Source organism: Tinamus guttatus, unplaced genomic scaffold (genome assembly GCF_059628265.1).
Source record: "Tinamus guttatus ecotype Peru unplaced genomic scaffold, ASM5962826v1 Tinamus_guttatus_pri_ptg000115l, whole genome shotgun sequence".
In the NCBI taxonomy this organism is placed as follows: Eukaryota; Metazoa; Chordata; class Aves; order Tinamiformes; family Tinamidae; genus Tinamus; species Tinamus guttatus.
In genome coordinates this window covers 2,301,145-2,313,151 of record NW_028288649.1, presented here as the reverse complement: position 1 = coordinate 2,313,151, position 12,007 = coordinate 2,301,145, and the positions used below count along the sequence as shown (strand labels likewise).

Genomic DNA, 12,007 nt, shown 5'->3' with positions numbered 1-12,007 from the left:
AAAGAGCAGGTCTGGCATTTAGCTCTTGTGTATGCAGCATGTCTAAAATTTTTGAATCTAATTTTAGAATTTATTTCACCCGTGGATAGAGAAGTCAAAACTGGTTTTGTTATGGTCAGTCTTCACTAGTATTTATCTTGTCTTATTTAAGAGGCAATTCACGCACATACACATACAGTCTGACAGGAAAACGGGGTGAAACATCTGCCCTTTTCTGCTCCTGCATCCTTGGGAGTTTGCTAATGGGTAGCAATTATACTTGCTAGGCTAGTGAAATGGCAAGCTGTGCTAAGCCCTAGTTGGTGATTCTGGTGTTCTAATTTAAAATCCTAATTCTAAATTTGTTCTTTATTTAGGATTTCTGAAAGCTAACGGGAAGGCGTTCTGGGAGCACAGCAAGCAACATGGCAACCCAAGGTATGTAATACATCACACTTGATTCTTTTGCTTGAACCCAGCAGTGTTAAATGGGCTTAAACTTAAAAATTTAATAAAAAAAATAATAATTTGGGTTGAATAGTATCTTTTCTACTACAGCAGCGAATGCCCTATCACTGGAGCTCAAATCTGCACACAAGTTTGTCATCTTAAACATTTTGGGTCAATTGAATACACTCAAGTACTTAAGCATGTTATGTGGAACGGAAACCTTCAGGCAGTACAAACGAGGGCAGTCTCAGTAACCTGCTGGTCAGGTTTGTGCATGTCTGTATTGGTTTGGATTAATGCTCAGATTAAAACTGCTGTCTCACAATGCTACTGCTGCTGGATTAAGATAGTTGTTTATAACATTTATTTAAAACCTGTGTCATCTCTTGAGGGACTAATACGTGCTGGAGTAATTCTGTACTTATTTGTTCAACAATGATTTCTTACAGCTGACTTGATGGAGTTGGACATGGCAATGGAGCCAGACAGAAAAGCAGCAGTCAGTCACTGGCAGCAGCAGTCTTACCTGGACTCTGGTATCCATTCTGGTGCCACAACAACTGCTCCCTCCTTGAGTGGCAAGGGAAATCCTGAAGAGGAAGATGTGGACACAACGCAAGTCCTGTATGAGTGGGAGCAAGGATTCTCTCAGTCCTTTACCCAGGAACAGGTTGCTGGTACGTCCTTCTATATTGCACTGATTTGATTAAACATGCGGCTTAAATAATCATATAGACAGCCCTGTTTTTGTGGATACATAAACCTAAACACAGAGTTGTTATTAATCTACTAGGAAAAAAAAAAAAGCTTATTCTAGGAAGTAAAGGCTCGTCTTGTTTTTCAGATATTGATGGCCAGTATGCGATGACTAGAGCCCAGAGAGTACGTGCGGCTATGTTTCCTGAAACACTGGATGAAGGAATGCAAATCCCATCCACACAGTTTGATGCTGCTCATCCAACTAATGTGCAACGCCTGGCTGAGCCATCCCAGATGTTAAAACATGCTGTTGTTAATTTGATAAACTACCAAGATGATGCTGAACTTGCAACTCGTGCAATCCCCGAACTGACCAAACTGTTGAATGATGAGGACCAGGTATATATGTGAATTTTACCTCGGCATAGCCTGCGTATGGGGCCTCTTTAATGACCTTTAAAACTAAAATTTTGCTTTGCACATTTCTTTAGGTGGTGGTGAACAAGGCTGCAGTTATGGTTCATCAGTTATCCAAAAAGGAAGCCTCTCGCCATGCTATTATGAGGTCTCCTCAGATGGTGTCCGCCATCGTGCGCACCATGCAGAACACGAACGACGTGGAAACGGCGCGCTGCACTGCGGGAACGCTGCACAACCTCTCACATCACCGGGAAGGCCTGCTGGCCATCTTCAAGTCGGGAGGCATCCCTGCTCTCGTTAAAATGCTTGGGTACGTGGACATAGGAGACTGTACTTGTGTTTTGCAGTCCGTGCAGCTGGGTGTAGGTGCTAGTGAGCACCTTTTTCTGTTTTTGTAGGTCCCCAGTGGACTCTGTGCTGTTCTATGCCATCACGACTCTTCACAACCTCCTGCTGCATCAGGAAGGAGCCAAAATGGCTGTCCGTCTAGCCGGCGGGCTGCAGAAAATGGTCGCCTTGCTCAACAAGACAAATGTGAAATTCTTGGCCATCACAACAGACTGTCTTCAGATTTTAGCCTATGGCAATCAAGAAAGTAAGGTGAGTGCTCAGCTCTTGAAGTGCTTCTGATGAGTGAGCTTGCTCTGAATGGGCTGCCAGTTCCTTTTTACTGAGCTCCATATTCTGCATCCTCAGCAGTGTGAGGCTTTTGCCAGTCAGTACCAACCTTCCTAAGAGGTGTGAGCCGCTCTTTTGTGGATGCACAGTCTTGCTTATAACAAGATTGCAAAATGAACGTGCGTGACCAGTAGAAGATGTGAACAGTCACATCCATAACGTACGTTAGATGCAAGCCAGCAGCCTTTACTGCTTACATGCCCAAGAGGTGGCAGAGAAGTGTTACATTTTTGCTCTCTTTCAGCTGATTATTCTGGCAAGTGGTGGACCTCAGGCTCTAGTAAACATAATGAGGACCTACACTTACGAGAAGCTATTGTGGACCACAAGTAGGGTGCTGAAGGTGCTGTCAGTCTGCTCCAGCAACAAGCCTGCTATTGTTGAGGCTGGTAAGTGGTTTACTTGCACCTGGGATAACTTTAAAAGCTATGTTGTACTTGAGGGGTCAGTACATAAGCATCAAAAGATAAGCCTGGATTGATCCTTCAGACCACTGCCAGTTTTAGGAGAACTGTAGTGTACAAAAGCCTAAAAGGCAGCCTGTTTTCTTAAGTACCATTTTACTGGTGAGGTGCCTTGGTGGCTTAGTGGCTAAGAGTCATTAGACCTGTCCCCTTAGAATATGGATACATTTAGAAGGTCTTCAGCATCACAAAAAGAATCTTGGCTTTTTCTTTTTTTAGGTGTAATAAAGTGTTAGGCCTGGCCATATTAGGGCACCAATGCCAAGAAAGAGCCAGCAGTTTGTGAGCTATTCCTTTGGATTTTAAAGAGGAAAAGAGTACTTTGCATTTCCCAAGATCAGCTCTAAGTAATGGTGTCAAAACTGTACCATCTTCTAGGTGGGATGCAAGCTTTGGGACTCCACCTTACAGACCCAAGCCAGCGTCTTGTCCAGAACTGCCTCTGGACTCTGAGAAATCTGTCAGATGCTGCAACCAAGCAAGTAAGTGCCCTTCTAAGGAACTGGGATCCAAAGCTGCAGTAGTGGAAGAGCGAAACTAATTTTTATCCCCCCCTCTTCCTTTGCAGGAGGGAATGGAAGGCCTTCTAGGAACTCTTGTTCAGCTTCTAGGATCAGATGATATTAACGTTGTAACTTGCGCTGCCGGCATCCTCTCCAACCTCACTTGCAACAACTACAAGAACAAGATGATGGTGTGCCAAGTCGGGGGCATCGAGGCGCTCGTGCGCACGGTTCTGCGGGCCGGCGACAGGGAGGACATCACGGAGCCCGCTATCTGCGCGCTCCGCCACCTCACGAGCAGGCATCAGGAGGCCGAGATGGCTCAGAACGCGGTCCGCCTCCACTACGGACTCCCGGTGGTGGTCAAGCTCCTGCACCCGCCCTCACACTGGCCTTTGATCAAGGTAAGTAACAGCAGTTTTTAGGGTTGCCAACTGGTACCTTTTTAAGGTAATAGCAGGCTTCCACCCTAAGCATGAGAAATTTGTTTTTGCAAAGTGTTGAGAATGTAATTTGAGTGATGAGAAAGTTGCTTCAGTTGAGCAGCTTCATGTTGCCTCTAACTGCGTTCAACTGTTAAGGCCTAACTGCTTACATTGTAAAAAGACACCCCCCCACCCCCAGCACTAGCAGTAAGCATCCCTCATGCTCCTGCCTTCTCCTGACCTGCAGGCTACGGTGGGTCTGATCCGCACCTGGCGCTGTGTCCCGCGAACCATGCCCCGCTGCGCGAGCAGGGGGCCATTCCACGGCTCGTGCAGCTGCTGGTCAGAGCACACCAAGACACCCAGCGCCGCACTTCCATGGGGGGAACACAGCAGCAGTTTGTGGTAAGTGGCTGCCATTAACTAGTTAGGGGGTAAAACCTTCCTCTAAAACTGCCTGGGTTGCCAGTTGGTATCTGCTACAGTTTGGTCTGAATAGCTGTGGTCCTACCATTTGCTGTAATTCATGTTTTTGTGTTGCCATACCAATAATTCTGTCTTGGCAGACCTGAGGCATTTTTAAAGTGAAACAACATGAAAACAAAAAGCTTGGATCTCATTTTAATGAGAACCTCCTGAGCACTTAACATTAAATGCTCGTTGACGCTAGTAGATCTAAGTGACACTGGTTTTGCCTGCTCTGGAAAGGGAAGTAGTTCTCTACCAGGAGACTAGGACAGTCCCATCCTTCCTGGATCTTAAAACTAAACTGCCAAGCTCTCTAAAGTATTCAGCTTGTGGGGGGAAGCAGCTTGTGTTGCTAGACATTTGAGCTAACAGTGAACTAATATAAAAAATGAGAACTTTGGGAACACCTTCCTGCAATGCTCCCCTTTCCTTTGGGATTCTGAATTTACTTGGGTAACCAGACCAGCTCTTCTAGTGGGGATGTAAGTTTGTAAGTCAGTGATAAGCAGTGGATATGGGACCTGCTGAGGAGGGATGTTTATGGAGGGGCCAAGTTTGGTTGTTACTTGACAGGGTGGTACTAAACTGTCCATCAGCTTTTGGGCAGCCTCTTGAGAAGGCAGCACTCAGTATCTCAGCCTCAGAACAAATGTTTTCTCTCCCTATCTAGGAGGGTGTGCGTATGGAGGAAATTGTTGAGGGCTGCACTGGAGCCCTACACATTCTTGCACGTGATGTTCACAATCGAATCGTAATCAGGGGTCTCAATACCATTCCACTCTTTGTGCAGGTAAGCAAAAGCTCAAGAAAATGCTATGGTACATACTGAAAAAAGTAGTAAAATAACGCCCAGTCGAATTGTACTGAAGAGCTAAAGAAACCCTTGTGTTCTGGTTGTAGTTGTTGTACTCTCCCATTGAGAACATCCAGAGAGTAGCTGCAGGTGTACTTTGTGAGCTGGCTCAAGACAAGGAAGCAGCTGAAGCGATTGAAGCTGAAGGAGCAACTGCACCTTTAACAGAACTGCTCCATTCTAGGAATGAGGGTGTTGGTAAGTGAATATTAAAAAAGATTTTGTCTGTTTGGATAGAAAACTTGACCACTGCTAAACTTGTTCTTTAATTCAATAGCAACATATGCAGCCGCGGTGCTGTTCAGAATGTCTGAGGACAAACCACAGGACTACAAGAAGCGACTCTCTGTTGAACTGACCAGCTCTCTGTTCCGGACTGAGCCCATGGCTTGGAACGAGGTGAGTTGCCCCTTTGCACTGCCTGTTTCCTGGGGAGAAGCAAGGCCTTGTAGCAGAGCGGAGATGCCTGCACTGACACAGGGTCAGCTTTGCACGTGGCCGTAGCTTCTGTACTCTCCCCACATTTGGGTTCTGTGAACCTGTGCTTTTAGACTCCAGCAAATGATCCAGGCGTGATGTGCGCACTCTTGCTGTGAGACAAAAGTTCATAAAGAGAGGGGTGTGAAAGTCTGGGGAATCCATTGCATAGTGGAAGAAAACTTTGCAGAAATAAGAGCTCTTGTTGGAGCTAGATCAAGAGTAAGCAGCCTTAATGCAGCTGTTTTTCTGTCTGCAAGGGAAGCACAAGGAGTTCATTCTCTGCTGCTGCTTAAGCACCTAATTCTCTTCTTTCTCACTAGAGCAAAGCCATGTAGAAGAACATTATGTCTCTGCTGCCTCAGGTTTCTGAGGACAGCTCTGGAATGATCTCTAGGAATTTTGACCAATTTTTTGAGGATTGTCCAAACCTGATGAGCTGTATATGCCGAGAGCTTTGCGGGGGAAGGCATGAGAGATCTGGGGGAAGCCTACATAAAAATGTTTTCTGTGAGGCTTCCTTCGGGTACGCCAGGTAGCTTGGAGTGGGCATGCAGCTTGTGTTCTCCTTAGAATTAAGCTTTGTACATGAAAATATTTGCAGGCTGGTTATCACACTGTGTGGATTTTCTTGGTGGTTAAAGGACTGCAGAGTGAACGGAGATTGAAAACAAACTGTGCACATGGTGTACAGGGCAGATTTCACTAAGTTTCTTTTTTTCCCTAGATTCTTAAGTTTTGGGAGCCTAATTTGCCCTGTTTGTGCTTAGTGTACAGTAAGAAGGGACTTGGAGGCCAGCAGGGTTTGATTTGTACCAGTTCTGTGCTTACCCTTCAGGTCGCCTAAAATCTGTATCCATCCTCCACAGTAACATGAAAAACAACTAAAACGGGGGTATCTCTTTTAGATCAAAGCTGTGTAATTAAATTGCAGATACTTAATTCTGGACTGGACAAGGGCGAGGAGGTCCATTCAGAACGGCTAAGTGCAATAGAGCAACATATTGCTGCCTCAGGGATCTTGGCGCTGCTGATGCAGAGCTGGGCAGGGGCAGCAGAGGGGGAGCGACCCTAGGCCTGACGAACGGCTGCTAGGAGGGATGCAGAAGCTGGGGTTAAAAGGCATTGTCATGTTCACATAGTGCCATGCTGCAGTGCTTGCTGCACGAGAGCAGCTAAAAATGGGTTTAGGGCGAGCTTTAAAATGTCTCAAGCTCTAAATCATTAATGTCACCCCAAAGATCTTGCACTAAGAATGGTTTATGACCTTTTCTGTGCCTCCAGACAGCAGACCTCGGACTTGATATCGGTGCCCAGGGCGAACCTCTCGGATACCGCCCAGATGGTATGTCTGCTCCATTCCCCTCCACTAACCTTAAGTTGGATGATGTCAAGTCATAGACTTTAAAGGAGAACCACAAATGAGAGAAGAGTGAATCACTCTTCAGCGAGATAGTGCAAACTGACAGGCAGATGGGGAGCTGCCACTTCAAATAACCAGTTTCTGCAGCAGTATTGACTGTATTGAAATGCGAGCTGCATGAACGTGCAAAACTGGTGTCACTTGTCCGAGTGCTGCAAGAGCATCTCCCACTGAGCTGTCGTTTCCAGAAATCTTATAAATCCTTTATAAATGGGCTTGACAATTCCAAAAGTGCCTTTTTTAATTATTAAGAACTAATCCAGATATTTTAATGTATTAGTCCATAAATGTCCGTAGACTTGAAGTCAAACTTAGGGATAAGGATTTGCTATTTTAACTGGTATTTCAGAAGCAAGCCTGCAGCCTTGGAGGCTGGTTTTGCTGCACTATGGTTGAATTCCAGTATTGTTTATTAGACGGACTGATGCCTTGGCTGGAATCTGCTCGTGCTTCTGAGTGCAGCGTGCTGTGTGTGCAGCATCCCCCGGGACGGCTGCCTCAAACCGTGGGACAGCTGCGGGGGGAGGCAGGCAGCAGATTGTTTTGAACTTGGCTGAACTAGGGGAAAAAACAAGTAGATGGCTACAAAGATCTTCTCACACACTTATACTTGCAGCTTCGGATGCATCTAACATCTGTTAACATTATGCTTTTTTTCCCTCTGCCACCTTTAACTCTCTTAGATCCTAGCTACCGTTCTTTCCACTCTGGCGGATACGGTCAGGATGCCTTGGGTATGGACCCTATGATGGAGCATGAAATGGGCGGCCACCACCCTGGTGCTGACTACCCAGTTGATGGTCTGCCAGATCTGGGCCATGCCCAGGACCTTATGGATGGGCTGCCTCCAGGTGACAGTAATCAGTTGGCCTGGTTCGATACTGACCTGTAAATCATCCTTTAGGTAAGAAGCTCAAACCTTGAACTTAAAAAGGAAGGAAAAAAAAAAATCCCTCAGATTAGTGGACTGAGGACTTGGTTGGCAGGGAGGGAATGGCTTAAATGGGCCCCAGGTTGCGAGGACACGGCCGAAGCACTCCGGAAACGCGCTCGGTACGATCCAGACTGGCTTCTGCCGTGAAGTGTGGAAGTAATTAACTGCAGTGTCTTGTGTGCCAGCTTCCTGCAGTCTCAGTATGCTACAGTGACTGTTCGCTCAAGAACGCTGACACCTTTTTTTTTCTCCTTCTCTCTGCAGCTGTATCATCTGAATGAACTTGCGTTGATTGGCCTGTAGAGTTGCTGAGAGGGCTCGAGGGGTGGGCTAGTATCTCAGAAAGTGCCTGACACACTAACCAAGCTGAGTTTCCTATGGGAACAATTGAAGTAAACTTTTTGTTCTGGTCCTTTTTGGTCGAGGAGTAATAATACAAATGGATTTTGGGAGTGATTCAAGAAACGAAGAATGCACAAGAGTGAATTGCAAGATGGAATTTATCAAACCCTAGCCTTGCTTGTTAAAAATTTATTATTTTTTTTAAATCTCTGTAATGGTACTGACCTTGCTTGCTTTGAAAGTAGCCTTTCTTTTCGCAGTAATTATTGTTAGTTTTTTTTTTAAAGTCTCTTGTAGTATTAAGTTATAGTGAATATGCTACAGCAGTTTCTAATTTTTAAGGATTGAGTAAAGATGTAGAACACTAATTCATAATCGCTCTAATTGTATCCTGAATAAAGTGTAACATTGTGTAGCCTTTTTGTATAAAAAACTAGACAAATAGAAATGGTCCAATTAGTTTCCTTTTTAATATGCTTAAAATAAGCAGGTGGATCTATTTCATGTTTTTGATCAAAAACTTTATCTGGGATATGTCTGGGTAGGGGCCAGTAAGAACTGTTTATTTGGAACCTTGTATTGGACAGTTTACCAGTTGCCTTTGATCCCAAAGTTATTGTAGCCTGCTGTGATACAGACGCTTCATGAGAAAATGCAGTTATAAAATGGTTCAAAATTAAAGTAAACTTTTAATTCACTCTGTGTCAAATCATTTCAGATGATAGAGGGTATTTGCATGTTTGTCCTGCCACCCTCAGCACTTGGAACAAAGAACCATTCCCCTCCTTCATCTCCCTGGGCAATACACCTTGTCCCGTGCAGAGTCTTAAAGATGGGATGTGGCTTTTCCCTCTTTGCTAAAGCTGCTTCGCCAGGAGGGGGACAGCTCTACCCTGATCTCATCCAACCATCCTTAGGGATTGATATGTATGAACTTCTGGGCTTAAAAAAAGGGAAGGCAGCACCTCAGTTGGGGTCCATTAGCACTCCAGAAGTGCCTTGCAGTAGGTAGGGCTTGGAGATGAAGGTGCTCTATAACTGTCAGCAGGTCCAAGAGCTTAAATGCACTTTCAGGTGTGCTCAGTCTTCAGGGTGTGGGTGAGCACGGAGGCAGCAGGGACAGCGGCGCTCCAACTGCCGCTAACTCCTGCTCTGCACCTCTGTAGGGAGCAGCTGGCCACAGCCTGGAGCCCACGATGCTCCCCAGTATTACCTGAGTGCTGCAGCTCTCACAAGGGGTCTTGGCAGTGGAAGATCAGGGCTTGGGGTCCTAGCACAGGGTGATGACAGATCAATGAATCTGTAAAAATCACATATTGAGCAGTGTCTGTCTCCTTTTGCTTGTGGAGCAAAGGTGGTGCCATCACTGTTAAACCCCCTTCAGGAAGGAGGAGAGGCTGCTTCCTTTTGCTTGGCCACACTTGCCCTAGGGGACCATCACTATAAAATCACTTTACCAAATAACGCCCCCACACCATGCCTGCAGGAATCTTTTTCCTAGAGCCAGTAACTCCAGCTATAAGGCCAGCTGTTCAGCTAGGAAAAATATGTGGTACTTACTTAATGCAGTACAGGAAAACTCCCGTAAAAGGTACAAAATAAAGACATTTTATTTGTACTGTGTTGCTTGCCTCATGCAACTGGAGAGCTGGTGCAGCAGTAACATGGTTACTACTGTGAAAGATAAATTCCACCAAGAAAAGCAACACCAGCCTTGCTTGCTCTTGCACTTTACAGGGGCATCCGCTAGTGCTGGAGAGCTGTTAGATTAGCAAGGTCTTTTATTGCGGATAACTGATGTTAAGACTAAGCTCACCTGTTTGTTCTTCAAAGAGGAGGTGCAAGCTGCCACCCGAGAACATCACTCTGCTTCTCCAAAACAGCTTTAAGATGTGCAGCACCAGGCTGATAGATACAGACACTTTTGCAAAAGAGCCCTAGATATTAGGTAAATACCATTAACCCAATAAAAATTAAGCATTCTCCCCTCCCCCCTGCCTAAGAACAGCTACCACAGTCACAAATCCTGGCAGCTGAAAATAATGAGGCACCTTTTGCTCGTCTTGTGAAACTCCTACTGGTTTAATTTACACTTTCCAAACTCGGCGTGTTAATCAAACCCTTGCCGTACACCCCGTAACGGCGGCAGGTACGACGTGCTCCCCCTGAAGCCCTCGCTCGGGCCGGCGCCGCTCGCTCACGCCGCAGCCTTGGCCTTCTCGCAGCCCGCCCGGCTCAGCACCTCCAGTGCCAGGGCAGCAACAGCAGCATCAGTGTGGGAGCTGGGAATTAGAAACAGTAGAGGCAATTAGGCTCAAGGGAAAACTTTTTGTTTAAAGCATACATGTGCCTTATTCTAGGCTGGGAATTTCTTAATAGCTATTGTGTAACCTTACTAAATCCCACTTCTGTGTGAAGCAGCAGTACGTACCTAGGTATTTTGTCCTATAGCAAACCTTCTCATGGAAAAAGGCCATCCTTTCAGCTCAAATCCACAGTAATTGCTACCTTGCTCTACTGCCTTTTAATCCAACAAATATTAATTATCCACCCCCCCCCCCCACAGCACGTCCACACACACACACACACACACAGAGACTTTTTCAGCCTGCTAGAAGAACATCCCAGTTTTGTTTCACTCCTGCTCCGCATGTGGCAGCAGCACCACGCAGGGGTTTTGCCACCTTTTCAAGGGGGATTGAATGTCCCCACAGCTCTGCATGTGTTTGTTTGTTAGCTCAATGGGGCCATCCTTGCTCCTTTGCTTCCTCTCCTATTTATTGCATGTATTTTTGCCTTTTTCTTCTGGAAAACACATGTTTTCCCTGCTCTGGAAGAAGGGATCTAACAATGCTGCCAGGCCCCAGAAACAAACAAGATAACTTTTATAGCCTGCTATGTCTTGTCTTTAACTTCTGCAAGCACCAATTTAGAATATACTCTCCTTATGCTAATGACAAACACCTACTGATACTCTGTGTTTTGTGAAACACAGAGCAAAACACAAAATCCAAATGATCAATCTGTACTCTCCAAGGCAATTTCTTAAGAAAGCAGCCTTTTAAATCAGAAACTGCAGTTACCTGGAAAAATCTCATCTTGGCAATTGCCTTCACTGAAAAAAAAGACATCTAAGGTCCTGCTCTCTAAAGCCCAGCATTGACTCCACACACCACGAAGCAGGATGGGTTGTACGCCTGTCCTCACCCGCTGGGAACATCACAGAGCAGCCAAAGGGTTTGGCTACACGCGGCTGCTACGTGGCAGCCGGGAGCACCTGAAGCCCTTTGTGGTCTAAGCCGTGTCCCTCAGACACGGGCTGCTTGGCTGATACGGTCCTTCCACCACGCAGCAAGACTAAAAGATTTGAAACCTGTCTGTAACAACGTAAAGGGACAGGGCCCTGCGTTCCCAGGGACGGGCCATCTCGGAGCTCTTTGGGGTTTCTACGCTGCTGCCGCAGCTCGGCCTAGCAGAGGGACACGGCTTATCCTAGTGCACCAACACGCTCACGGCAGCTTCTGCTGGACTTTGGTGGATGAGCAGGTGGCATCAGAGTAAGAGAAGCTGCTGTTTCTGCAATGGGGCTTCCTGCAGTATGTTGTCATCAATTTTTCCGTACAGAAATGACATGAAAGAGAATGAAATCAAGGCTAAAACCCTCCTTTCCCCACAGTCACACCACTGTTAAGGTGGTGCTAATCTCGGCCTCAGGGAGAGCCACTACTTTATTTTAGCCAGATTATTCAACGTGTCATGCAAAAAACACCCTCGAGGCAGCTGCTGTGTGATGTGAGGGGCCTGGTAGCCCTCAGGGAGCATCTCCTTACGCTGCCCATGTCCTGACTGACCGTTTCCCCTTCCCCTCTAACACAGCGCACGCCCTGCCCCA

The 12,007-nt window shown here is 46.2% G+C and overlaps 1 protein-coding gene across 1 annotated transcript; it reads left to right on the top strand.

The window, feature by feature from the left end:
• Window positions 1-356: 356 nt before the first annotated feature.
• On the top strand, window positions 357-8,813 carry CTNNB1 (catenin beta 1). Its single transcript, XM_010216454.2, is given in 16 exon segments — window positions 357-417; window positions 879-1,106; window positions 1,274-1,527; window positions 1,620-1,858; window positions 1,947-2,148; window positions 2,471-2,615; window positions 3,069-3,172; window positions 3,259-3,597; window positions 3,866-3,884; window positions 3,887-4,023; window positions 4,757-4,876; window positions 4,987-5,137; window positions 5,217-5,338; window positions 6,701-6,761; window positions 7,523-7,743; window positions 8,038-8,813. Coding segments are annotated over 15 exon segments (2,343 nt in total). The 5' UTR covers window positions 357-404; the 3' UTR covers window positions 7,732-7,743; window positions 8,038-8,813.
• Window positions 8,814-12,007: the final 3,194 nt, after the last annotated feature.